The 3,056-nt window shown below is 32.9% G+C and overlaps 1 protein-coding gene across 1 annotated transcript in view; it reads right to left on the bottom strand.

Annotated features, from left to right (window-relative positions):
* Positions 1–3,056, bottom strand: part of XRN2 (5'-3' exoribonuclease 2) — a 96,039-nt gene that overhangs the window by 54,355 nt on the left and 38,628 nt on the right. Inside the window, exon 16 of the mRNA XM_037743094.1 lies at positions 2,127–2,245. Coding sequence (XP_037599022.1) covers positions 2,127–2,245 — 119 coding nt within the window. The remainder of the gene's footprint in view (positions 1–2,126; positions 2,246–3,056) is intronic.

A 3,056-nucleotide genomic window follows, 5' to 3' on the forward strand; every position in this document is an offset into this window, starting at 1 on the left:
ACACCCCAATTCAATTTATATTTAATATCTCCAGGGGAAATACGAAAAAGGCAGTCATGCTAACACAGATTCATTTCATTCTTTTTTTTTTTTTTCATTATTTCTAAAAAGTTTAATTTCGTAGGATTTATTATCAACTTAAAGATAGTTAAACACTAACATCCCAATCACTTATTCTGTTAAGACCATTATAAAACCACATTTTTAAAAATGTTATTGAAAAAGATACAGAACACGTTTGCTCAAATTTTAATACTGCTTTACATGTTTCTTTGCACAATTCTAAAGCTACATTTTAAGATTCAAATATTGAAGATATTTTATATATTTCAAGTTCCTTAGTTTGTTAAAATATATTTAAACTATACAAAAGAGTCAACTAAATTACTTAGGCTGCACAGGTAACTTTTTTAAATATAAAAAATAGTTTATAAAAGAATAATCTAGACATTAGGCAGAAATTATGTGTATACCTACTCTCTCTATCCTTGCTTGGGCCTTATCCCTCTTTCAGCTAAGAGCTGTTGATGGCTTAAGGAAAGGAGATAGAGATATATATAGAGAGACATACACATTCTATATCTCTATATATCTACGTATACATATACACACACAAACATACGTATGTTATGGTAAAATCTAGAAGCAGGTCAAAGAATCCACTAAATTATCATTCATCACTGAAAATACAATGTGACCAACCACATTTTCACCCAATATATTGTGTTTTTTTAAGAATCCATTTCTTATTCTTTAAGATTTAACATTTGATTTAAGGAACACGAAGAAGCCAAAGAACACTTTTAAAAACATCCGAACAGATCAAGAACATCAAGAGGATTCTCCATTTAGGCCTCTTTTCCACGTATCAGATTTCACATATTAATTGCAGTCATGTTTCAGAATATACCATATCAATTGTAATATACCCCTCCCACAATACAAAGGACTCAGAGAATAATTAGAAATATCCCCCTATCCATAAGGTAGATTATCACTATTTTACAGAAAATATGAATGAAAAAATGCTAAAAGCCCCAAGCATTTTTTGGTAGAGGCATTTCCACTCTGATTATCCTCAGCACCAGAATTAAACAATAAAATACTAAACGAATCAAGTTACCTATTGAACTAGTATTGATCATGATGGCTACATAGTAAACAAAACCAAAGACATGCGCTAAGGGGAAAATCCAAAGTACAGAAAGTAGAGGACAGAAACTAAAGATGTACAGAGGAAATGTTCGATCACAAGTAGACATGGATCTGATATCAAAGGATGTTAGAAAAATGCAGAAACACACATGATCCTTGCAAAGTTTAATCATAAACACAAATCACATACTTTCCATGTCCTGTAAAAGAAGCATGAGCTGTAGGTGACTACTGTCTTGTTTACCTTTGAAATAGATCGTTTTCCTAAATTCTTAATGAGCTACAATTATTGAGATTGTTGGCCTTTTGCACTTGGAGCCCACGGTTCAAATCTGGATTTAATTATACGAGAGGTTGTTAATCTTATATAATGATCTCAAACTTCAGGATGAATTAAAGAACCAGCTTCCTATTATAAATTTGAAGTATACAGTTAAAGGGAAACTCCTTTGTCATGAAATATAATTGTGCATATGCAAGTTTGTGGTTTTTAAAAAAAACATACATATTGATCTCTTAACAGAATGATTTCTGCATATTTCATTTTGAGGAAGAACTTTTTCAATTGAGAAGATTAAAGCAAACTATATTAAGTGTCTAAGTACTAACTGAACTTTCTAGGTTAAGCAGCTTGAAAATTTAATCAGTCTCCAAACAGCAACATTCAGATCACATAGTCAGAGCTAACACCTCATGTCTAGCCGATCTTGTGCCTGGTCTCAGAGGGAAAAGTGGATTGGAGGACGAAAGCCTGCACGCATACTAATCTAGACACTTAGGTTTAACAGCTATAGCTTACCCATCTCTCTGGAATTTACTGACTTTTCTAACCCTCCACATTAATTACTGGTGGATAAAAAGATCACAGGCAAGCATCTGAAGGCACTGCTGCTCTAAGCTAAATAGCATTAATTAGAACCGCATCTATTTCAGCAATTTGCTAACAAAGTGCTACCAAAAAATGGCTTCACCTGACGTTATCCTCTGGCTCAGGTTCACTGTCACTGTCTTCTGCTTTTCGCTTAATTCCTCCTATTGGAGATGGAGAGCCATCAGATGTGAAACTCGTATTAGGAGATACTGAAGGACTCTGCAATTATAGAAGAAGGATTTCATTATTCATTTTACACAAGAAGGTATATCCAGCCACCACTACTTAACCGTGTTTTACAGTAACATTTTTAAAGCTACTGTGTAGACACGATAAACATATTTAGAAAGTACAGAGACTGATCTTGCTCCATTCCACTTTCCCTCAAAAGAAATAATGTAATACCCAAACTTCCTATGCTTACACTGAAAAGAATTACCATTATTAGGGCCCAAAAAAAAAAAAAAAAGTTTCTGAAGAAAAAAGTTTTCATTCTATAGATTTTTTAAAATTATACTACTTGAATTTTATTCTCCTTTGATGGTTCACAATCATTTGTGACAATCAATTGTAACAATTCCTGTTAGGAATTCACAATCATTTTCCACCTACCAAGTGGCAAAGCTATGAGGGAAAAAATATACATATAACATATATTTTTTATATATGTATAGTTCTATATTATATATAAAATGTATTACCTATAGAGCATATAATATATAACAATATAGATGTAATAATACATAAAATAGTCAATGCTGGTGAGAATGCAGTTAAATGGTAAGTGTTCAACCTAGTTACAACCACTGTGAAAAGCAAGTTTAATGAGACTGTGTTAAATTATTTTATATGTTCTGTTTTAAAAATCAATCTAAAAATAAAAATCTATTAGTCATCTTAGAAAAATGCAGATTTCAAAGCCGGGCGCGGTGGCTCAAGCCTGTAATCCCAGCACTTTGGGAGGCTGAGGCGGGTGGATCACGAGGTCAAGAGATCGAGACCATCCTGGTCAACATGGTGAAACCCCGTC

The sequence above is a fragment of the Cebus imitator genome, unplaced genomic scaffold (genome assembly GCF_001604975.1).
Source record: "Cebus imitator isolate Cc_AM_T3 unplaced genomic scaffold, Cebus_imitator-1.0 Scaffold134, whole genome shotgun sequence".
In the NCBI taxonomy this organism is placed as follows: domain Eukaryota; kingdom Metazoa; phylum Chordata; class Mammalia; order Primates; family Cebidae; genus Cebus; species Cebus imitator.